This window comes from Streptopelia decaocto, assembly GCF_964273445.1.
Source record: "Streptopelia decaocto genome assembly, chromosome: 1".
Classification (NCBI taxonomy): domain Eukaryota; kingdom Metazoa; phylum Chordata; class Aves; order Columbiformes; family Columbidae; genus Streptopelia; species Streptopelia decaocto.
Genome location: NC_138663.1, coordinates 83,120,158 through 83,143,726, shown reverse-complemented (window position 1 = coordinate 83,143,726; position 23,569 = coordinate 83,120,158). Strand labels below are relative to the sequence as shown.

Genomic DNA, 23,569 nt, shown 5'->3' with positions numbered 1-23,569 from the left:
CTGTAGCACCAGCTGATTTGCAGGTCATACCCTAGCTGGCCTCTTCTCTTATTTTGTGCAAAGGTGGGGGAAGAAGAGGGAGACAGCACGTTTGTTCTTATTGCCTCAAAATGGAGCAAGATCATGGATGCTCTTGGTATCAGTTTGTTGGGATGGGGGTTGTGAGGAGGGAGAGGAGAGGAGGAGAGGAAGGGAAGGGAAAGACCTTCTGCTAGGTATTTGAGGTACAGAATCCCTGAGACTCTTGACTTCAAGAAGACATCAGAACTGGACTCACTGCCTGACAAGTCCTTTGAATGTGACATTGAAGTCTGGCTTTGCAAATTTTTTCTACAAATATACTGAAGCCTTACAGAAAGAAGCAGAAACAATACAGAGTTGCACTTGATGGGGAAAAATTAAATAAAAACTCAAGCTGTGTGAAAAAAAAGCAGTATGAAAAAGCAGTATGAAAAAAATAATTCACTGCTGTATATTTTGGGGACAAAAATACATGTATATTTCATAAGCTGGGATAATAGCCCTTTACAACTATACAGAGATTTCTTATTGTTCACTTCTCCTTTCCTATTAAAACCTCAAACTCCACTGCAACTGTAGGCTGCTAGTAATACACACATCTACATAAAGCACATTTTCAGTTCTGCTGAAAAACATTCCCAGCTTATTAGGCTCCTTTACACTGCAGATTCTTTGAGCAGCATGACATGAGGGGAGAGAAGGACTGGCTGCAGAAGACAGTCCTGTTGATATATGGCCCTGAGACTCACACCTCATAACTTGTGATGCAGCAAGCAGCTGGTTAGCTTTTTTCTCAGGTCCAGCTGAGGATTATGTGCAGAGAGCTGCCCTGAAAACACTTACTAATTGACTACCACTCCTCCTAGCCTAGGCATGCTGTCAGGAGTGGGAATCAATGTGCAAGCATGTTATGAAACAAGGTCACTTCTGATATCTACATTTCATGGTCAAGAAGTGGTAATCTCAAGAGCCATCATTTAGGAATTGCAAAGTTGTATGAGAAATTCATCAGACTACAGCTGGTGTATGGAAGGAGATGAAGCACTACTCATACAAAGTAGCAGCGGTCAAACACACAGCCTAGAGACTGCCATAAGCAATGGAATGCCATCAATTGAATAGTCCTTGGCAGGCTGAGTCAGCACACCAAAAGAACCATGCAGGACCATGCTCATATTTCAGTGCCACATTGACAGAGTTTATCAGAAAGGAGTATTCTGCTGTGTTTTTTTAAACTAAATTTAAAAAAAACAAGCAAAAAACAACCGAAAGTAAGGCCTGGGCTAAGGAACTGACAATTATAGGGGAAAAAAAAAAAAAAAAAAAAAAAAGAATTCCCAGTTCTAAGTGACCTTTGAAAATGCACTTCTTGTATTACCCTCATGATGTTTCTTTAGAAACTGAAACAAAACGTTTTCAACAACTAGGCAGAAGACATTTTATGATTTCTTCTCTCCCCTTCATGCTTGCTCTCGATTGTCTTTGAGGAAAGAAAAAATTGTAAGAAAAAAGATCTGAGGGGCTGCCCAGTTCCTACCCAGCTGAGAGGATGTAGTTTCAAGGGACGTGACTGCTGAAACAGAGCAGGCAGGATAGGTTTATTCTAGCTGGACCTGATGACCTACTTCACTTTTGCTGTTCAAAAATCCAATTATGCCATACTTCAAAAATATTATACAAAATAAGTCATACAGGAAGTAAAAAATAAGCATTGTATTAATTCATTTCAAAGGATGAAGCTCTGTTCTGTGCTCTAGATTTCTATTAAAATGTAAGATAGAAGTTATTATGTAACCATGGCATAATTCTATCATAATTTTTAAGATCAGCTTGCTTCTTCTAAAGGAACTATATAATTATGACCAAGCATACCTATTTTTCCTATACTGTAATATTCTTAATATACACTTCAAGAATCTAAAAATGAGTAATGTTTAACAGTGATACTAAAATTAGAAAACACACGGAGTTATCTCTAATGCAACAGCAGTGCAAGAAGGACTTTAAACTCCAAAGAAATGTATCTTCCAGCATATTGTTTTAAGAATTATTACTGCATGGTAAGTTCATTGTTAACACGCACATAAAAACTAGAGCTAAAAACAAACAAACAAAGCAGAACAACAACAATAAAACCCCTGAGTTTCAATTTGCAAATTAAAAGTCATCTCACAAAAATAATTAAAAAGATATTTGCTCCTGTCATTCCTCAGATAGTGTAACAGCTACCAAAGATGACTCAAAAGTATCAGCATATGAGAAATATAATTCTTTTGAAAAAACAAACAAACAAAACCCCTCACTTTTCAACAATAGTTGCTTCCTTTTTTTTAGACAGTTGCTATATTTCGGTGGATCCTATTGTGTCATCTATGACAAGGTTTAACTTCACTTTTCCTAAACAGTCCTTCAGACATAAGTCTATGCACACATTGTTTGCAATTATTAATGCCACTCCTTTACCTTGAGTTTCCCTTCTTTGCACCTTCAACATTTATCTGCAATATATTTCCATCTCCCTCTTCATGCAATGGTTTGATTTGTCATGCTTTAACTTAAATCCAGAAAACTAAATAATTTTAGATTCTAATAACAATGTATTAGCCTTCAACACCATTTAATGTTTTCCCAGGTCTTTAGAATAGAATAGAACAGCTCCAGTTGGAAGAGACCCACAACAATCATCTAGTCCAACTGCCTGACCACTTCAGGGCTCACCAAAAGTTAAAACATATTATTAAGAGTATTGTCCAAATGCCCTTTAAACACTGACAGGCTTGGGCATCAGCCGCCTCTCCAGGTTCCAATGTCTGACCACCCTCTCAGCAAAGATATGTTTCTTAACGTCAAGTCTGAACCTCCCCTGATGCAGCTTTGAACCATTTTAATGAATCCTGTCACTGGATCCCAGGGAGAAGAGATCAGCACCTCCTTCTCCACGTCTCCTCCTCAGGAAGCTGAAGAAGGCAGTGAGGTTGCCGCTCAGCCTCCTCTTCTCCAAACTAAACAAATCCAGAGTTCTTAGTCACTCCTCACAGCACATGCCTTCTAACCCTTCCAGCCACTTTGTTGCCCTTCCCTGGACACATTCAAGTAACTACTTCTGAAAATGTTGGGCTCAGAACTGCACATATTACTCAAAGTGAGGTCGCCTTTGTACCCTTACATTTGACAGTGTTTCCTTCCCTATAGGCTGCTCTCTAGAAGATGATGGTGAGTATTCCATTGATTGTTCTGTGTTTTTCTTATCCATTTCCATCTCAGAAGTGTTCTCATCTTCTCTAGTCCATCTGTTCAGTTGCTTATCAACCAGCCTGTCAAGAAGCTGGGGTAAGTGATCTTCCTCAACTGATATTATTCTTTGGAGATGCAATGCTTTAGACATTCCTTCAGCGGCTCTAGCATCAGGCTCTACCGAGAGAATTCCATTTGGTCCAGCAGAATTCCTTCTCTTTGAGTTATTGAACACATCATCTTCTTCAAATGAATGGCTAGACAGAGAAAAAAGTAAGTACATCACAGAAATATATTGGACCTGAATTCCTATTGTTTTCTTCTAGTGCAACTCAATTGTCTTTTACTACTCACAGCAGGCACAGTAGATTCAGTCCAATGTCTACTGAAAAGTCATCTCATCATACAATGTGTGTATATATATAGCGTGCTTGATAACTGTAAGTATCACGGGGAAAGTTAATAACTTACAGCAAAAATCTGAACCAGAACACGAAACATAAGATTAGCTTAATTTCTAACCTCATGTAATAGCTAAATTTCTCTACTGTGATTTCCTATTCTCCTCCCCTATCTATTCTGGAAGAATAAAACAGCCTCCCAAAACAGATCTTTTTATGTGTCATGTAATTCTCTCTTTAGCAGGCAGGAAGGAGATGGGTTTGTCTAATATGCATGAATAGAAGACTAAGTGGGGATTCAACAGGAGGGGAAGTGTAGATAATATAAATCCAGAGTCGTCTCAGGTGCGTGCAATGACCACAGACACAAGCTGCAATATGAGAAATGCTGACTTGTTACACGGAACAAAACTTCTTCATGAGACTGGTGCAGTAACAGAACAGGTGTCCGAAGAGGCTGTGGGACCTCCATCTGGATGTTCAAAAACTCAAGGCCCTGAGCAACCTTACTTAGTTTTGGAGTTATCCCTGTTTGAACAGGAGATTGGCCTAGAGACAGTAGAAGTCGTTTCCACTTTTTTTTTTCTGCGATTTTTGTACCATAATTGCTTTTGCCAATTGTTCTCCACTTCTCAGTACTGAACTTACCAAACTGTACCTCTGAGAGCTTTCCCTCTTTACACTTCATGACCCTGTTCCTGCTGTGACATTGTCTTAACTGCTATTTAAAGTGTCTCAAAAGAAACATGCTAACGTTTCACTGAGATCACCATCTTGTTCCTGTTGATTTCAAGTTTACAGCCACACAGCTGAGAATTAAATTCTTCATGATTTACTAGTTCAAATTCTCATACTCTGCAACAGGACTGCTGTCCTCTAACAGGATTGTCAAACTCAATTTCACTGGGGGCCATATCAGCCTCACAGTTGCATTCAAAGGGCCAAATGTAATTTTATTACTGTATAAATGTAACATTCTGCTCTTTGATGGCAACCGCAAGGCTGATGTGGCCCCCAGTGAAAGTGAGTTTGACACCCCTGCTCTAGAATGAGAGGGAAAGAGGTATAGTTTTTCTGGGACTTACCAAGAACATTGTACCACATCAACATAGGGTAATAGGCAAGCTTTTGTGCCTCCCAGTGTATACTCATCCACAATGGGGAAGCCTCTTGCCTTTGCAGACAGTACCATTGTTTTATGTGAAAATTTGCCTCTTTATTTCCAAATTTCTCAAGGAACACACTAATCTTATAGTGACAGACACTTTAGAAATACATGCTTTGTAAAGTCCAAAGGAATCACAAAGAGAACATTCCACGTCATCTTTCTAAAATCGCCATCGTATTAAAACGGGGAACACATGAAAAAAAGTTCTTACCTGTTAGGCAGCATCTTGTCCTCTATGTATTTCCCAATGACAGACCCTGATCTTTGCTTCCAGATGGCTTTCGTAACACTTGTTTTGCATTTCTGCAGAAATACAGAATAGTTCTTACTAATTTACTCCTGTTGTTCATTATGGTTAACTGGCTTCATTCCTAAAGCTTAAATAATGCAATGAATATGAAAAAAAAAAAAAAAAGTAGAAAAAATCCTAGAGTATAAATGCTTCAAAATCCTGACTGATAAAAAATGAGACCATGGAAACTCCAGATCCTGACAGAATTCATTTTCTTTGTAAACTAAGTGGACCACAATAAAACAGCATAATGTAATGAAAAGATGTCAATGGAGAGATGGTGATTTACACTAGCAGCTTCTTGTAGGCATAAGAATACACGGGTAAACTAAGTGGCCTTAGTCTCCTTAAGCCAGGGTACTTTTGGAACTTGTTATAGGCCCATTCTCTGCTGCTGGATAAAAAGTCAATATGATCTGTTCTTACCTAGTTCCGATAGGTATTCAGGTACTGATTCAGGTACACAGACATTGTACTGTTGTATAAACATTTCAGGATATTAGCTATTCTTGACTGGATAGATTAACACAATTCAATTGTTCTATTTTTAGTTTATTTCATCATGTCATAATTGCATCCTTAGCTTACAAAATACATTCATCTCCCTCAAGATAGCTCTAGCTTTATAATTCTAAAAATGTAGCTCTTAAAATTGTTCATCAAATTTAAAAATCTTCTCACAAGTGAGAAAAAATACAATATAAATTAAGAATGGGCAAGATCTAAGTAGTACGAGAGCTTATTTCCTGTACAACCTTCTGAATCCCTTCTCTTGAGGCTGTTCTGTGTTTGCTCAACACTGGGTTTGAAAATAATACTTGTTTACCTGTAAAAATATGTCTCGTTCATCTTTGAGATGTTTGTTCCTCTCCCTGCAAATAAAGAAATACCGAGGCCAAGTATTTAGAACTGCTGACTTTTCTACTCAACACTAATAGACAGACTAGACAGCTGACAGTGTAAAAGGCAAGTCAAATGCACTTTAATTTGGCATATCTCCACCCTTGATCAAGCTTTATTTATATTCTCACCACAGCCAGTTCCCTGTATGGGCTATTGAATCTCTACTAGGGCTGTGCTGATTAAAGCCAGATGGTATCTGGCCATCATTCTGTAGTTTATGAAAACAAATGCCGTAACTCATAGAAATCAGTTCTGGTCAATATGCATTCACTTACTCTAAATTAGAATGTTTAAAGCTTTTCATGGTAAAGATGACTTCTTAATGTGGAGAGGGTGTAATGAATTCTCTGTTCATCTGGTGACAGCTATGAAGGCCAGTTATGTCCCTCTGAGGGCTACAGGTGTGGGTCTGATGGAGAAGTCTCCCTAGAAAAACATCCATCTTCCATTCATTATGCAGAAGAGATGAAAATGTCAAGAAATGGAGACTCCAGGCAATCAGCCAGCTCTGATCAGATCTGACAACACACCTCCTAGGTACATCATTCATTGTCTCCATGTATTGCTGGCCTGACCACAAAAGAGACTGAGCAGCCATTACAGCTCTGCTGTCAGATGTTTCTATCTATGGCTCCATTCCCAAAACCAGACAAGATCATAGCACATGGAATGGCCTATGAGAAACACACTTCAAAACAGGAGACTCTCCTCAAGCATGGAAGCTTTCTAGGTAACTTTAAAATGAGACATCCTGAAGGAAATGCAGAGAATGAAGGCAAGAAAAGGCAAGTACAATCTATAGCCCATGCAAACTTACCACTGAGCTAACAAAAACTAACGTTGCTGCACATTAAGAGTGTTAAAATTGCCTGAACACAACTCCAAACTTTAAAGTTTATGAATACAGAAGTGTCACAGAGAAAATTAGCTAACTATATTTTGATACAACTATAAATAAACAAACATTTTGGCAAAAGAATCTTTGTTTTGGCTTTTAGAAACTTTAAAAACAACAGAACCTTTTTCCAAGCTCCAGGTCTCCTGTGGCCAGGCTTCTACCACAGAACAAGCTTAGAACAGTTCACCATTGTTTTGTATCACTTTTAGAATGGAGATTGTTCTGCAATACCAAATTGTCAAAACAAAGTGAATCTTTCACATGTACTACTATCTACTGTGTGCAAGAATGGGACCATTTTCGTTGTCTGTTGTGTCACTATCCTGTGGCAGGTTGACTTTGGCTGGCTGCCAGATGCACACCCAGCTGCTCTCTCACTATACCCCCTCAACAGGACAAGGGAAGAAATAAGATGGAAAAGCTTGTGGGTCAAGATAAAGACAGAAAGATTGCTTACCAACTACCATCACAGACAAAACAGACTCAACTGTAGGATGATGAGAAACAAAGAAAAAACTACAATCAACTTCTCCCCACCTTCCCTTCTTCCCAGACTCAACTTCACTCCTGCACTCTCGACCCTTCTACCTCCTTCCCAGCCCCAGTGGCACATGGAGATGGGGAACAAGGGGGCTGTGGTCAGTCCATTACAGCTCCTTTCTGCTGCTCCTTCCTCCTCACACTTTTGCCTTGCTCCAGTGTGGGTTCTCTCCCACAGGTTACAGTCCTTCACAAACTGCTTCAGTGTGGATCCTTTCCATGGAGCATAGTCCTTCAGGAACAGACTACTCCAGTGTGGGTCCATCATGGGTCACAGTTCCTGCCAGTAAACCTGCTCTTGTATGGGCTCCTCTCCATGACCTGTAGGTCCTGCAGGAGCCTGCTTCTGCATGAGCTCTGCTGCAGCGCCTGGAGCACCTCCTCTCCCTCCTCATTCACAGACCTCGGTGTCTGCAGGGCTGTTTCTCACACATTTTTATTCTTACTCCTCTCTCTCAACTGCTGTGCACTGTTTTCTACCCTTTCTTACAAAGGCTTTCCTTGAGGCACCACCATCTTGGCCAAGGGGCTCAGCTGTGCTGGCTGGAACTGGCTGTGCTTGTCACGAGGCAGTCCCAGTCTCTTCTCTCTGGCACTGAGGCAGCCTCTGTGGCATCCCGCTGGCAACACCTGGTCACCTGCGCCCAGTACATATCCCAACATAATTTCATCCTTTAATCGTCCTCAGAATGATGCAATAAGTTCTTGAATGTAAGGTCTGCATTACCTTAAAAAATCCAGCTGCTTCAGAAGTCCAGACTTCTCTCTCTGTAAGGCTTCTGTCACTCGATACACCTCCCTGTAATGAAAAGAACAAAATAAAATTATTCTAACCATGGTAACAACACCACTAAAATGCTTCTCCCTAGGGGTATCCACATTTGAGAGTTCAGCTTCTCCAAACCTGTAGACTTCATTCTGCATGAATGGTTACTAATTTTTAAAAAGATAACCAGTATAAGGCCAACAGTACCACAGCAGTTTGAATTAGCAGAGTAAGGAGCAGAGGTTATTTTTAAAAAAATTATAGCTTTATAATTTCTTCATCCAGAGAGCTTAATATATGCTGATACTGGCACTTGCATCATTCAGAGAAGACATACTGCTGAAATCTTTCTCACTCATGGCCACCAAAAACCATGTAATATTTTACCCAAAATTAGAGTTTATCTTGCTACTGAAACCATATGTCAGGCTCAGACATCTACATTCCCTAAAATTTCTTTTCAGTTCCTGACTTTAACAGTTATGCAGCCTTAGATATTGGACACAGTGTCTCAGATTTTTACACTAGATTTACACCATTTATTTTGACTTAATGCAACTTGGTGTCTGGCCTTGCATGTTTTTTGCCTTTCAGTGAAGCCTCAAGATCTTCCTGTGCACCCAGAACATTACATCTGCTTCAACAGCTCAGGTCTTATCAGACTGATACAGATGTTTTAAGCAACACCGCAGGTGCAGTTGAGTTGGTCTGAGCTCTAATTCCATAAAACACTATTTAATCCAATGTGCTTTGTAAATGCAGTAGTATTATTCAGCAGTCTGACCACTGGGCACATTTCCTCTGTAGCTCTAAAACCAGATCATTCCATAGTCTTTGCTCTTGATCTGAAAGAGGCTTCAAAGAGGAAACACACAACCTTCTACTGTCTACTTCCAAAACACACTTAACACCAAAACACACTTCCAAAACACATCTAACATGCAAACCTAAATATAATTCTTTAGCAATTATTTATCAACAAAGTTAATTATTTATAACCTCAAGAAAACTTAAATTAGTAATAACTAAATAGAGTTTGGCACAAAGCTTAAGAGAAAAAGAATATGCCATCTGATTTAATATTATGCTCTATGCTGAAATATGCCAAATAGTCACAGCTCTGAGTTACGTCATTCATTGCTGAAATGTGTAGAATCTGGCAAGATAGACACCAGTCTGGCATCCATGTGCTTTCCATTGGCAACAAGAGGGTTTAAGAGATCCCTGAGTACTTTTTGAAAACTATCTTTCATTAAATGGACTTTAATGAACAGTTCTGCCACTTACTACAGCTTCAGGGTAATGTAACTTTTGCTTTGTGTAGAATGCTGGAGCACTACAGGTAGATTGATTTGCCATTTATATAAATTGTAAAAATTTCTTCTTGAAAAATAGTTTTTAATTCACAGTCAGAACCTGAAATCCAAAGCTTCTGAGCTGGTAACCCCAAAATTATGGTTCTGGATCACCATAAGGCCTTGTGTGAATCATGATTTAGCTGCATAAGCTACATTTTATCTTGCTGGCCAGTCTCCTTGCTCAGAAATGATGTACTAGACTTGCTTTTGATGAAGAAAAGAAGCACATCCTAGCCATCTCATAGCCAGAGTACACTCTGAGAAGCATGCTCAGATAGACTTAGCTTTGAGGAAGATGGAACTTCTTGTGCCACAGCTGTAATTTCTGTAAGGATTCCCACTCATATTTCAAGACTAAGGCATACTTTTTAACAAATTAAACTGATTTTTAATTCCAAACACACTCAACAAATGCAGGGTGGGGGGTGGGAGAACACTGATATTTTGAAACAGTAGCAAAAGATTCTGTAGAAGCCAGATATACTACAGAAAACATACTGAATTACTTGGGGAAAAATGTCTAAACTGCACTTGGTTTTGCTGGTAGTTTCTGCTTATGACACAAACTTAAATCATGGCACCAAATACCCTGAGAAGGAGGCTCATTGGCATGATATGCAAATGCACTAGAATCACTGCAGCTGAAGACTTACATTTCCTTCTCCTCATGTAGTCTTGATGCGTCTTCCTGAAGCACCTGTAACTGTTGTTGAGCCAAGCTTAGTTCGTGAGACGTTCTCTCCAGGTCTCGCAGCAGCTCCTGGTTAGTCAGCTTCAGCTTGGTGTTCTCTACTTTGGTTTTTTCTTTGCCACTGAGAAGTTCTGTACATTGCTGCTCTAACTGGGATAGAAGAACAGAGAACAGCGAGTATTATGACTGTGGCATCTTGGTTTTGAGGCTTTCAAGTCTTAGAGGTCAGTTGAATATGGAAGCTATTGGAAGCTATATCAAAGACAACATATGAATAAAACACATGGCGCTCTTCCATTGCTCTGTGTACAGACATAATTACATTAGACAAAACCAAACCATTCCACTCGATGACCGAATTTCATCCAGTTCAAAAATGCATCAGTACAAACCACAAAAAAGGTGTTTACAGAGCAGATTAGCAATTCTTAGTTGATATTTACAACTGCTATTTTAGACAATTTCCCACAATGACAAGGCCGACACAGTGTGATTCGGAGTTCTGCCTAAAAACTGTTAAATTTAAATCTGGTAGCTGATAACCTTCCCATTCCGAGTAATATAAAAAAAGCAGTAACCTTTCTGCCATCTCAGCTAAATCTGCCAAGAAATGTGAATTCTAGTTTTTTAATTCATTTTAATATTCACTCCCCAAAGTATACACAAAGGAAAGATACATTTTCCCTGTTAAACAGATAACAGCATATGACAGTGGTTTCTGGTATGTAAAGAAGTTCCACCTGCTTCTCCCTGGCTAACTGAGCAAATTAAGATGACTGAGCAAAAGTTAAGTAGACTAAAATTAGTCTGCTTTGTATTAGGGAAGGCATTGCTGACCTGAAGATAGATAGTTTGTTTGTTTCAGTATGCATTTTAAGGGAGGTAAAATGTACTAGGAGCATTACAATGATACCAGTTCGATCCTTTAGATCTGAGACACAATGGAGGATTTTGTTAGAATTCTCATTTTGCACATCCCAACAAGCGGAGCTCACCCAAACCAAAATCTGTCCCTACTGAGCTCTGCCAGTCTGTTTACGCTCTACAATACTTCTGTTTGCTCATGACACCAAGCTGGGAGGAGTGGCTGACAGGCCAGAAGGCTGTGCTGCCATCCAGCAAGACCTGGACAGGCTGGAGAGTTGGGCAGGGAAAAATTAAATTAAATATAACAAGAGAAAGTGTAGAGTCTTGCATCTGGGTAGGAACAACCCCAGGTTCCAGTAGAAGTTGGGGAATAACCTATTAGAGAGCAGCATAGGGGAAAGGGACCTGCGGGTAACAGAGCACTGGAACAGGCTGCCCAGGGGGGTTGTGGAGTCTCCTTCTCTGGAGACATTCAAAACCTGCCTGGACACATTCCTGTGTAGCCTCATCTAAGTGCTCCTGCTTCAGCAGGGGGATTGGACTAGATGGTCTTTTGAGGTCACTTCCAATCCCTAACGTTCTGTGATTCTGTGAAATTTCATTTGTCCAGCATAGCTTTTTTTCCATAAAAATAAAATGGGATAGACTAATTTTTATGATAGCATGAAGATCTTGTCCTCCAAAAGCACCCTTGTTGACACTCATGCAAATTCATAAGGGAAAGGGGAAACAATAAATAATAGAAATTACAAATAAAATAGAAAACACAGTAATACTCAAACAATGCAAATAATCGAAAAGGAAAACATTAAATTAGATAAAAATAATGCTAATAACACAGTGAGCTGGTTTGACTGAAAATGGGTTAATTTTCTTCATGCAGTTAGAAACGTTTCTTTTTCATAGCTAGCATGCTCATTATTTGGACTTAGTTTGAGAACAAGAGATAACACCCCAGCACAGAGCTAATGTTTTTAATTGCTCTGGTCTGAGAGCCAAGGACATTCTGAGTGCTCTAACCACAGAGATGGGGCAGAGCTTCACTGACATCCAGATGGATCAATGAGAGTATTCCATCATGCTTCAGATAAAAGAGCAGGACTTTCTTGTTGGCTCTTCCGTTATCTCTTGCTCTCTCTCTCTGGGGCGCAGCCAGGGGAGGTCTGTGTGGGACGTTTAGTGCGGCTTTTGCCATTTTGCAGAGGACTCTGATCCTTTCTGCCTTTTTCCTCCCTTATCTCTATCTGGGATAGGCTTTAGGACCAGGTGTGGCTTGCTGGGACTGGCTGCTCAGTTGTGGACAGAGTTCGTGAGGAATTGCCTTGAGTATTTTTAATTTCTATTTTATATATGTATATATTTACTAGTAGTGTATTAGTATTTTGTTATTTTATTAAACTGTGTTTATTTCAATCCAAGTTTCTACCTTCCCTTTTGATTCTCTCCTGTTGCGGGGGGGTGGAGCAGGGGATGAGCAAGCGGCTATTGTGGTTGTATTGCTAGCTCAGGTTAAACCATAACACACAGATATTATTTTATGTTCTCCAACACAGAAGATAGCAGATAATAGACAATGTAGACAATAATCATAAGATAAAACTTCCTGATACTGCTATCTGTATTACTTGATTACACCACATTTAAAATTTAGTGTAAGCCTTTGAACAGCTTGTGGTTTTTATACCAAATTCAGAACAGATATATTTTAGACAACCACAGGAAAAGGGTTTTACAGAACTACTGGTTGATAACTAAGTTTTAAACGTTGATTTAAAGGAAAAAAAAATATTTAAATGTAATCATGATAAAGTTATGATAAATAATTTCTTGTATTTTCGCACTTAGCTTCAGATTAAAAATGCCTGATTTGTGTGCCCCAAAAGATATATTCAAAGTACAGCACTATAGTGCTGCAATGTGGTAAACAGCCTGCATAAAACCACATCTATTCTAATTCACAGTGGTACTGACCACAGGTAAGTAACATCAGGCAGTTGATTTCAATTATGTAATGGTTCAGTCCTATACCCTTACAACCCTAACTTGCATAATTATAGTAAGGAGAAGTTTGCCTCCCCTTTTACTCCTCAAGTACAGTCCTGCAATTCCCATCATCTTCAGCAGCACCTGGATTCATTCCTCAGAAGAGGATCTAGAAACTACACACAACTAAGAAACAGCCCTCAAACTTATTTTTCTTCCTCCATCCCTTCCCTCTTACTTCTCCCCTACTATCCAGGACTGGCACTCTCAAGTACTGCTGCCAGGAAAGGACATTTTACATGTAGTTTATATTCATATTCTACAGAGGGGGTTGGTTTCACAGCATTCCGTTTCATCCCTTTAAATTCCAGTGCAACCTCCTTTCCCTATCCCTAGTCTTTCCTTCATTGACCTTAGAGACTCATTACAGCAAGTTTACACATGCAGGAATACTCTGCTCCCCCAAGCAGGCCAGGCATTTTAAGAAGTAAAACACATCAGGCTTCAATATGGGAACTTGACAAGCTGTTACTATGTAAGAGAACCATACACTGATATGAAACTGTTATCACAGAGAGATGTATCAGAAGCAGGTTGTTCAGGACAGGGCATTTCAAGCTCATAGTGCTGAATTGTCCAAAACAAGTAAAGGAGTAGTTGGTACAAGCTTTGAGCATCCCACATCATTGTTCTCTGCTCTTGGGCTGTCTGGGCATTAAGTCGGTTCCTAGCATGCTGAAGGCAGTGGAATTCTCCTACGTTTTCACAAAACTAACCTAGTACCTGGGAAGAATATCTGGAGTGTTTTTTTTCATTCTACCATATAAAAGGAAAACTGCTTTAGAAATAGAGGGTAACATTTTTCCTAAGCACATGTGTTGGAGAATGGCCAAGAGAGAAAGGGCATGAGACCCTCTCTACGGAGAGGATCTCTTCTAGTTAGCATGAGTAGGCCTCAGTTAGCATGAGCTGAGCAAGGGTGGGTGAGAAGGTATTGCCTGGGAAAGGCCTGCATAAACAAGTCTCACAGTCTCAGGAGGCAGCTCCTGAGAAAGGCCTGGATAAACAAGTACCAGGAGGCAGCTCCGAGATAACGAGGGAACTCACATACCAGGGGGGCCACAGAAGGGGATGGACTCATTGTGTATGTTGGGATGGGCTCATTACGTATGCTATCGAATTGGTGTTTGACAAGTAGGCATAATTAATAGAATTGTTATAAAAGCCGGTGGCTCGTGTCAATAAACGAAGCATGTTATCATCTGCATCAGATGGCTGCATTTCTTCCTCCGTCGCCGTAGGCCCGAACCCATGCCGGGGTCTTAACCCCCGACACACATGCATAGAAGTCTAGCAGTCATAACTCCACTTTTACATGCATTCAGGTATCTACACCCATGACACAAAAGCAACAGACGGTCACAGTTCAGCAGAACCACATTACACCAACTTGTATTTTGGGGATTTAAAATAGTATCTAAAAAAATAATATGAACAAATAAAAATTATCTGTTTTTTAACTCTGAAGAATATTGGTTAATACCCGTTCCTGTTTTTGAACCAATTGCTCCAGTTCTTGTTCTTTTGACAGAAGCTTGCACTCCAGCTCTTGACTGTAGGACTGAAACCTCCCTACGTTCTGCAAAATTCAAAGAGGAAATGGATTAACAATACAGCACAATTTTGTCAGCAGGAGGAGACAGAAGGAATCAGGCATGAAAATAATAGGCAAGCTTCTCACAGTGAACATAACAAGCTACCGATAGAGCTCAGTTTAGGGATGGTACTACTCATTAATTTAGACTCTGAGCTCTGAGACTGGTGTAGTCCAGCAACTTCAAGGACTTGAGTTGCTACAGGACGTGCTGATTGCACATGAGTAGGCATCAAATCTACAAAGTGGAGGCAAAAGTCATCTTAGAGATGAGCCTTAGAAGCCTAGCCAATTTTAATCAATTAAGCTGGTATGAATCCTCCCATTTCCAGCTACACACGTCCTCATCCTCTTATAGGCTAGCATTCATGCTTATCTGTTGCAGCAGTGAACTGCTTCAGAGAGCTAAACAAGCACTAAAAAAAAAAAAGTTAATCACTTTCTGTACATTTGGTTTCCTGAACCAGACAACTGCTGACACAGAGAATTAATGAGAATGGAAACAACCCGGACAAATGTAAATTATTATGGAGTCATACTGTAGCTCACATTTAAGGTATCAGGATTGACATGGGAGATACAGGCTACTGACACACAGCACAGCAACTCAGTTTAAAGTAAAAGAAACAATACCTACTACTTTTAAAATCCATCACTAACAACAATTCATCACGGATGTTCTACAGGTATAAGCAAGTGAATTGAACTTCAGGCTCTGCTGTTCACTTAGAAATGATATCAATTTGTCCACTATCTAAGAATCCTGCAACCACTGGGAAATCCTAGACTTACTTGTGATTACTCCTTCACATACTCGTCAGCTGAGACAAATTGTCAGGCTTCCCCTGACTAAAATCAGGTTCTAGCAGTTTCATATCAGCTGAGAATCTGTCCTATACCTCCACAACAGGCATCTACTATCTAACTTCCCCAGGAAAGCACCTCTAAATAAAAATAAAAATTCCCTCAAGACAGCAGTGGTTCCTACATGCTTTTCCTCTTTAGCAGTACGCATAATGGGGTAAACAAAAGCATGTTAACTGGCTTCTTATGGGGAAGAATAAATATCAAAGTGAAAAAGACAGACTAACTGCCCCTTTTGTACAAACTTCAGTCAGCAGGGTATTAAATATCATAAATAGCTTCAATTTGTACTTATTTGTATCCTACTAATTTATTTAAATGTATCTTCAAGACCTTTTCTTCACTGAAACCATAATAATTTCCCTTTTATATGGCATCAATGCATTTCTCCAGACTGTGAAGTCTGTGTAAGACTTTGCATTAGAGAAAGAATTTAACAGTCAGATCTCCTCAAATCTCACATTAGTAATATCAAGAAACAATACTTCTTGACTGTCTGACAACCATTGGTGTGAATGCTGACTAAACTGTAAGTGGGAAGCTTTCATGAAAAAGCTTGAAAGAAATGACTTTACCTCAAATATACAACTAATTAGGAAATCCAAGAATCATTGCTTATGGAAAAGTCTTTGGTGGTTTAGGATCTTCAATACAACTTCAGTTGTGGGCTATTAAGAGCATATAAACAACTTCTTCCACAACAACTGCTGTCAGGCAAAGTTGCAAATCCCTTTTATCCTTCAGCTGCTATACAGACTTTATATAAAGGAGAGAATGGAGGCAATAACTGATGGATATCCACTAGTTTTGGCAACATTTTGAGCACCATATGTTGTTTGAAACCATATACTGGTTTCATTTATATGATTGCTTTGAAGACAACAAAAAGGCATAGCTCATGATTAGATGAGGTTCTTGGGTACATGGTTTAGAGGTGGACTTTCAGTGTTAGCTTAACAGTTGGACTCAATGATCCTAAAGATCTTTTCCAACTAAATGATTCTGTGATTGTCCTAGGCCACCCAGAGAAGCTGTGGAATCTCCATAATTTGCATACTCAAACCCAATTGGACAAGTCCCTGAGCAACCTGATTTAGTTTGAAAGTTAAGAGCAGCACAGGTGCCTTCCCACCTAAATGATTCTAAAATTACTATTTCCTGAAGTATACTGGTAGTTCTTGTTAGTTTCCTTGATTTAGGAGAAAAAACAGGGCAGAAAAACCAAAGAATAAACTACAAAACCAGTAGAGGAATTTTAAAGAAAACTTCATAGGAAAAGAGAATTCATGGTCAGGTGTTCTGGAAGCACCATGGCAGTGAAAAAAGAACCTCACCAATGTTTATTTTGCAAACACCTGTGGTGGATTCAGAAATTACCATCACTTGATTTATTTCTTGTCGCCCTTCAGTGGAAACATATCTCCTCCCAAAAAGCAGAGACTGCAGAACTCAACAGGATTAGTGATGTTCTGAACAACATCAGAGAGCACTTTTTCCAGTTGTGACCAGAAGCTGGACCTGTTGCAGCATCAATAATACAATGAGGCTGTAGTTCAGTTCACTTTCAAAAGAATGCCAGCTGCTATTGTATGCCAGCCACTAAGCACAGGACATGGACAGTCCTCTCAACCAACAAGTCACTTAGTTTGAAGCTGCAGATTCTGGATCAGTACAAAAGCAGCAGTGAGGCAAATGATAGTCTTTTTTTCTTATTCTGTTGTGAAACACATTTTGTGGACTTTCATTTCACACCCAGAATGAGTATAAAACCACTGGAAGTGGCAGCAGTATCCAAGCCCACAATAATAGAGAGACACTCACTTTCAAGAAAAACTGCTCTTTCTCCTTTTTGATTTGCTGTTCCATTTCCTCATAGAGAAGTTGAATTTCTTCATCATAAGCAGCAATTTTCCTAATAAGAGATAAAAGTATACTGAGTGGGTCTTTGTAGCATTACTTCAAGTCACGGCTCACATAACAAGCTAAGCCCCATGTTCCTGCCTTAACAAAAGACTCCAGAGAATGTTCTAGGATTAAAAACATAGGAATTTTTGTGCAGGCGAGATCACAGATTAAATTTTTATTTTTTTTCTCATGGAAGGAAAGCTTCAACAACTCAAAGGTGAATAAAGCTACACATCTAATGTTTCCATATAAAAAAAGAGAGACCTACAAAGCTTACTTTTTCCAATAGAATATAGCAATTAATATCACTGAAGACTGATACATGAAGAATTACATTGAGCAGATGCTCTAGTTAGGGCAGAAAAAAAGAATTATTGAGAGGGAACAAGACATCTGCTTTGTTCTGCTACTATTTTAGTCTAGTCCAGTCTAGTCTGTTCTACTGGGTGTTTCAAAAAGGTGGACCAAATTTCAAAGCAATATACATCAACCTTTGTTGGACTCAATTTGAAATCACTATGTCTCTGTAACCACAAACCACTCATGAATGAAACTCACCACTTGAGAGGGCATAGAGTTTCAAATGATTACCACTAGATGCTCATTAAACTGTTTATAAATTTTTGTGTAATTGTAACATGTTGCCATCATGAAATATACTGCTTTGAAACTGGGTCTAGCTTTTTGAAACACCCTGTAATATAGTCTAGTCTAGTCTAGTCTAGTCTAGTCTACTCTACTCTACTCTACTCTACTCTAGTCTACTCTACTCTACTCTATGATATTCTATTTTCATTAATCCAGAAACTGAAAAGCAAAAATCACTTTGCATCAAATTCAGGTGACATCCTAGAAAGATTTTTAATAGAGAATAATAAGGCCTTTACATTACACTACGGCATATTCCCCCATCATTCCTCTTGCTAGAGCTGTTCTTTGAGAAATCTGCAGAAGGCATCTGTTACAAATAAAGCACATCATCTCCTAGGGCACTCACATCAATAAGAACAAGACAAGGAATATACAGTAGGAAAAAAGGCCTTTAATTTTGTAATCTGGGTATCTGCTAATTTTTTTGTACCTAATGCTCAAGCAAATCAGAAAGAAATTTCAAAAATTTACATAAGAGGAGTGAGAAACACCAGAAACAAGTCTTTCCTTCTCCTTTTAAAATATCAGAATATTTGACATTGCCAGTTTGCATTTTCAGTCACAGGTAAAAAATGACAGGGAGAAGGCATTTTCTCAGGATTTACAGCAGCAATAAAAAAATATCAAGTTACACTAATTTGAGGAAAATGAATGCTGTCACTTGGATTTTTGTAAATTCTGATTAGGTGAGAAAAGTGGCCCTGACAAGGGCCTCTTCATGTGACTGCAGTGCAGAAGCCCTTTCTCTGGAGCTGTAACTGCCCAGTCCGAGCTAAGCATCAAGTAAGCATGACTTAAATTATTTTTTGCCTTACATTTATCCACAATTAAGTTCATCTATCACTTCTTTGCCCACTCAATACATCACCCTATTATTAAAAAAACAACACTGCTAAATTTAAGAAGTCAACTAATTTTAAAGCAGCACTTCAAATTAAATACAAATATCAGAAAACCAAGGAAAACTAACATATCTCAGCAAACAAAAATTGTATCTACTCCGTAGATGCCAAAAGCAGGATGGAAGAATGTATTGAGCTGCTAGTCCACACTTTCAGTGCACAGCTTAGCTACTGCTGATTTCAGCACCAGACAGTATTTCTATAGTATTTGGGTTGATACATTACTGTAGTAAAAGTCTCTCACTTTTGTTTAAATTAAATGAAATAAAGAAGCAAATTAGTATTTTTTAAAGGTTTAAAGGGTTTAAACCTCATATTTTCATCTTGACTTAAAATCTACAAATATTGGCGACAGCTCATCATCAGTTCCTTTATGATGATAAACACCAGTGAGAAAAACAGCAGTTCTGGGATAAAAGTGTGGCTGTTTGCTTTGTTTTTCTCAAAGTGTATTCAGTTCTATGTAAAAACTCATCTGTAGTATTTGGGCTGTTGTTCTACTGAATCAGAATTACGGATCACCTAAAAGGAGAAGCTTGCCCATGGTTATATTGTCACAGAATATGTCTGATACACTGACAGACCTCTTCTGTGAGTGTATCAGGAATATATTTTATATCTTGTTTGGAATCTCTGTTGAAACTCTTTAACTGAGAGATCACACTGGTAGGTTTTGAGTTTCTTCTCCAACAATCGTCTTAACTGCTTAAAATAAAACATAAAACTGAGGTGAGGTTAATATCTGACAACATCAGAGTGTGTCAGTTTACCTGAAATACTAAAGCAGATCTAGAAAAAAAGGTATTTAGGGACAAGTTTTTTATATGATCTGTTACTAAGCAATAAAAACAGTCACACACTAAGTGTGCACAATGCCATAATTTACATGTTCCTAAGACAAAAATACTAGTATCTGTAAGAGGATCAGCAGTAGACTGTGCAATATGCAAATATTTAAAAGTTACCAACATATTTCTCCTACAAAAAAATCTTACTTGGCATATAGAATGTTTCTTTAAATGTATGCACTCATATATATGTATATATATTAACAAATATATATATAAATAAAAATTCACAGGGAGATCAAGCCTATGCCTTTGAGTAACACCAATCAAGAACAACCCAGGATACATGATAAAACATCAATAACTGTGACCCCACAGTAAATCCTGGTCAGACTTTGTGAACATATTCATCTTAGTGGGTACATAGTGTTTGTACAATGTTTAAAATAAAAGAGGTTATTCATCCCCACTGTTACCAAAGACAATATTACTCCTCTGATAGTTCTGACTCCCTCCAGCTATTGATTACAAACAAAGCAATGATCTGTGTACTGAAATTAGATGTGTTATCCTGAGCAACAGAAAGAAGAAATTAGCTAAAACCTGTTTTCCCACAAAGGTATAAAAATGCAGTGCATTTTTAGGGGAGAGATTTCATGTCAGCCAGAAATGTCAAGTAGTGCTAATGTATTCTCCAGGCACCTCTGTGTTTATCACAGCTATTAAACAGACAAATTTATTCATTCAGTTCCCACAAACAAGTGACAAAAAAAAAGAGAAAATCACAAGACAAACCCCCCAGCACACAAGGTTGTTAATAATCTCTAGTCTACAACAGACAGCACAACAACCTTTGTTTCCAACTGACTAGCTGTCTGAAGGCTAAAACCACACTTCTAGACCTAGATTAAAAGCTGCTTTCAATATAAACCAATTGTCTTTAATGACCATGCATGTTTAGTTTTTTTCTTTCTTCAAAAGCCTCGTGACATTCTCAGAATAGCCAGGAGAGTGCTGAACAAATGAAGTAGATGTTCACCAACATATTTGCCTTTATTGTTCCATCTGCAAGAATCTGAAATTCAGAAGTGACACTTTATAATGAAAATGCAGGGGAACTTCAACTATAAGCATAATTTTTTATTCTATTTAGATTCAGCATCACAATTTTTCCCTCTAAATAGCTACATATTAAAGGATAACCTATTATTTTTTAGTTCTTATATATTTTTATATATGTGTTCTATATATTTGTTTATATATACACATTATATATATGTTCTTATAGATAAAACTAATACATATTGTTTACTATCTTTCATATGTTTGCTTTATATGTATATTTGTTAACTTACATTTTCACTGGTGTCAGTTCTTTGTGCTCCTTTAACATCTTAAACCTCTCTTCTCTCTGGTCAGTTAATCCATATTTATAGCTTTTCCACACATAATGTTTGCAAAGCACATAGAGAATTTACCAGATTTACTGGTAAATCTGACTGTCCTCTGGAACCAAACTGAATAACTAGAAGCCAATTGCTTAATATTGTCTTAAAACTGCAATATAAGAATAGACATCTGCAAAAGAATTCTGGACAACAAAATCTGTTAACTGGAAGACAAAAGCTAATTTCAGCTAGTTCTGCACTATAAATAATTTACCTGGTACTCTTCATGACTAAAAAAATTTTACATTATGGGAACTCCTGTGATTATAGTCCTCAGTTCTGCACTGAAATAACTTGTTCAAAGGTTCAAATAGTAGGTAAGATAGTTGTAAAACTACACAAACAGTCCAAGAAAGAGAAGTACTAACTTTTTTAGAGTACATTCCATCTCATTTTTTTCATTATCTGCTTCTTGGAGCTGGGAAAAAATTCTGACCAGGAGCTCTTCAAAATCAGAAAGTAAATGAGGTTCATTTTTTCTCAGCTGCAACCAAAGCTGCTTCACATCGCTCTCACTGAAAGAAAAAATCATAAAGCGTTCTTTAAGAGAGAACATTTCTCAGGTTGTTATAAATGTTCACAGCACTCTAGAGGATGGAGGCTTCAGGGCACCACTAGTCACAAGGCTTATTAAAAACAAGGGCTACTTAAGCAGTGCCCGATTTGAAAAGGATGAGGTGGGTGGAAAAGGATGGAAGTTGCATTTATTAAAAAAATCAAGCATCATGAAATTTGGCCATGCATGACTGCGGAGAATCACAGGAACTACTTGTTTAGTGTGTGCCTTGTCAGACATTTCATCTAAACAGGAATGGATAAGAAAGAAGACAGATGAGATACACTGTACCAGCCTGTCACTTCTATTCGAAGTAAAGAAGTTTCCACACTTCTAGTGGGGAGGGGGCAGAGAGAAAGCTAATAAAAAACATGAGAAAAGAATGAGCCTCAATCTCCTGAGTTACTCAGACAATTTAACAAATTGCATTTGTATGGTCTTCTTTCCTTTTCAACCCTTTTCAATTCCATGATGGGACTGCTACAACAATCAGAACATGACATCTTGAAATTTTTTATTTAAAGATTTACCAAGAGAATGTTTTGTTTCAAATCTGCTCAACAGATATTGGAAAAAAAAAAAAAAAAAAAAAAAAAAGATGTTCTACTGTGAATGATAATGGCTTTTTTAATACTTTGCCAAAATTCTCCAGAACAACTTCGTTTGTTTCTTCCTGACTCATCCTCTTCCATGCATATTGTAAGCCTGGACCTAGCCAACAAAGAGTGCTATATTTAAAGGACAAAATGAGGATAAGAATAGAAAAAGTGGGTGATAAAAACCTCTTCGCTATGAAAGTCTTTCAGGATGATTGACAATAAACTCTTTCCTAACAGGCAGTCAGGTGAAGAGAAGCACTGATGAGCACTGTTATTTCATGGTAAGGATCACTGATGCATTCTTAAACGTCCCTACTATCTGTCCAGATTCTCTCCCATTTTTGCTCCAGCCTTTTTTTGATCTAGAATATTCATTGTGATAGACCAATGCATGCCAGAACAACACACAAGAAGCTCTCAGAGCAGTTTTTGCATTCTGTGTTTATTCAAAACCTGGTCCTGGAAGAGCAATCACTACATGCAAGTGTGCTTGGCAGGAAGAAAAAGCAGAAAAAGGGGATAAAACATTCTTATGGTTAACTGGTACACTTTAAAAACAGCCCTTGTGAAAAAAAAAAAAAAAAAAGCAGTCATCATGCATTGTTTGGTTGAAAATCTGTAGCACATGTGGATTACATGCTAGTAATTATCTATATTCAAAATGCATGGTACATCAGTGGGTTGATGGTATAACTTTCATGTGGCACAAATACACATTTCATATACCTGGAGTACAATAGCTTTGCTCTTGGATATTTTGGTTGAATGGCATTTTATCATCTCTGACAATTTTTAAGGAATCACTGTGTAACTGAGCAGCCTTGGTTCTCATAATTTATCTTGAATTCCATTAATTTCAAACTCAGAGCTGAATTATAAAAGAGTCTATTACTATTGCTGTGAAAACTCACTCATCCAAAATCTTTTTAGCTCCAAGGCGATCCATTAAATTTGAGAACTGGAATTCTTCATCCTCGTCATCACTCACAGTCTCTTTGCATTTAAGTGAGCAGGCTGTTTCACCTTCTGATTGCTGCATCACCTCATTATCCAAAGCAATCTGCCCCAAAAGAAACTGGC

General features: G+C 38.3%; 1 protein-coding gene across 8 annotated transcripts in view; it reads right to left on the bottom strand.

Annotated features, from left to right (window-relative positions):
• CRACR2A (calcium release activated channel regulator 2A) overlaps positions 1–23,569 on the bottom strand; it is a 67,485-nt gene that overhangs the window by 15,119 nt on the left and 28,797 nt on the right. For 7 of the 8 annotated variants that reach the window (XR_014183105.1, XR_014183106.1, XM_082042961.1 and 4 more), the window contains exons 4-12: positions 23,401–23,569; positions 21,703–21,849; positions 17,462–17,552; positions 14,666–14,761; positions 10,235–10,422; positions 8,185–8,256; positions 5,943–5,988; positions 5,036–5,127; positions 3,188–3,512 (exon numbers count right to left, since the gene is read on the bottom strand). Coding sequence is in view for 6 of the 8 variants with exons in the window: in XM_082042961.1 (XP_081899087.1) it covers positions 3,188–3,512; positions 5,036–5,127; positions 5,943–5,988; positions 8,185–8,256; positions 10,235–10,422; positions 14,666–14,761; positions 17,462–17,552; positions 21,703–21,849; positions 23,401–23,569 (1,226 nt within the window). In the remaining 2 variants the exon portion in view is untranslated. The remainder of the gene's footprint in view (positions 1–3,187; positions 3,513–5,035; positions 5,128–5,942; positions 5,989–8,184; positions 8,257–10,234; positions 10,423–14,665; positions 14,762–17,461; positions 17,553–21,702; positions 21,850–23,400) is intronic. The other variant, XM_082042966.1, reaches the window with a different exon arrangement.